Below are 1,257 nucleotides of genomic sequence, written 5' to 3' on the forward strand. Positions count from 1 at the left end.
CCCAATTCCTCTTTTATAGTTTTAAGTGAATCTATACTAGTAATTAACACAAAAATCTGCATAATGTACAAATATGCAATGGACCATACCCCCATCGTGAGTTGTATTGCTTTGGCCTCTACCAGTGAGGGAAGCAAGTAGAAAATCGCTAAAAAAACCCCCAGTTTAACCCTTGAGAAACCTAAGGATGAACCTAACCCCTCTTGTCCAATTAAAAACAAGGGTAAATGCTCTATTGTGACCCTGGAAAGAAATTCACTTGAGTTGGCCTTGCTGGACTTAACCCCTGACAAGAGAAAAATTGAAACGCCAAGAAACACCTCCAGAAAAGAGAAGAGGTCTAGTAGTGAGTCAGCGGGAAAGAGCTTTACAATCAACCTGGAGATATAGAATTTTGAATATGAAGGGGAGAAGGGAATGGAGTATGAAAAAATTGAGAGTATCTCGGAGGAAAGAAGTTCTGCTAGACTAAGAGCTAAAGAGAGGAAAAAGCCAATCAAGAGTGAAGAGAACAAGACTATTACTAGCTTTAATAAAATTTATGATCTAGATGAGGAGGAAGACTCAAAGGACAATTCTAAGGACAAAGATGCCCAAGTGGAGGAAGAGAATCTGACTGAAATCCCCAAGGAGGACGCTGAAGAAGAAGAGGAGGGAGAAGAAGAGAACAACAAGTCAAAAAGTGAGCATGACTCTTCTTTCAATAATCTCAATAACCCTGACACCTCTGAGAATGAAAAAATGGTGTTGTGTTCGCCCATGGGGCCGGTCCAGGAGACTAACAACAACTTGGAAGAGCAATTGAATGATATGAAGGAAAAAGTGGCCATGCTGGAGAAAAACTGAGGAACAAGACAGGAAGGTGAAACATTTGCGCGACGCTTTCAATGCCCTTTGCACTATCATAGATGGGGTAATGAAGAATGCTATCCTGGGCATGGTTTCTGGTCAAGGTCGACTGAAGAAAATTAGGAAGAAAAAGGCCAAGAAGGGTGAATGGGAGATGACTAAGGAGGAGGAAGAAGATCAGCAGGAGACTTGGATGCATAATTTAGGCAAACTTGAGCGGGACTGGAACCTAATCAAGAAGGATTAATGGTCTATTTTCTTCCTCTATTTTTCCCTTTTTGTTATGTTTTACAACTGGTGGCATTTTGAGGCTTGTGTGCCTACTTTGAAAAACTTAATGTTTATTAAGTATGCTAAGATTAGTTTATTGAAGGCTGATAAGGATAGTGCCAATAACAAAATTAGTAG

The 1,257-nt window shown here is 40.2% G+C and overlaps 1 protein-coding gene across 1 annotated transcript; it reads left to right on the top strand.

The window, feature by feature from the left end:
- The first annotated feature begins 417 nt into the window (after window positions 1-417).
- On the top strand, window positions 418-846 carry LOC131065391 (uncharacterized). Its single transcript, XM_057999889.1, has one exon. The coding sequence runs from the start codon at window positions 418-420 to the stop codon at window positions 844-846; it is 429 nt and encodes a 142-aa protein (XP_057855872.1).
- The last annotated feature ends 411 nt before the right edge of the window (window positions 847-1,257 follow it).

Source organism: Cryptomeria japonica, chromosome 5 (assembly GCF_030272615.1).
Source record: "Cryptomeria japonica chromosome 5, Sugi_1.0, whole genome shotgun sequence".
Taxonomy (NCBI): Eukaryota; Viridiplantae; Streptophyta; class Pinopsida; order Cupressales; family Cupressaceae; genus Cryptomeria; species Cryptomeria japonica.

What these genes read in the sequence shown, in the direction of transcription:
- LOC131065391 (XM_057999889.1), top strand. Translation starts at nt 418, where the DNA reads ATGGAGTATGAAAAAATTGAGAGTATCTCGGAGGAAAGAAGTTCTGCT.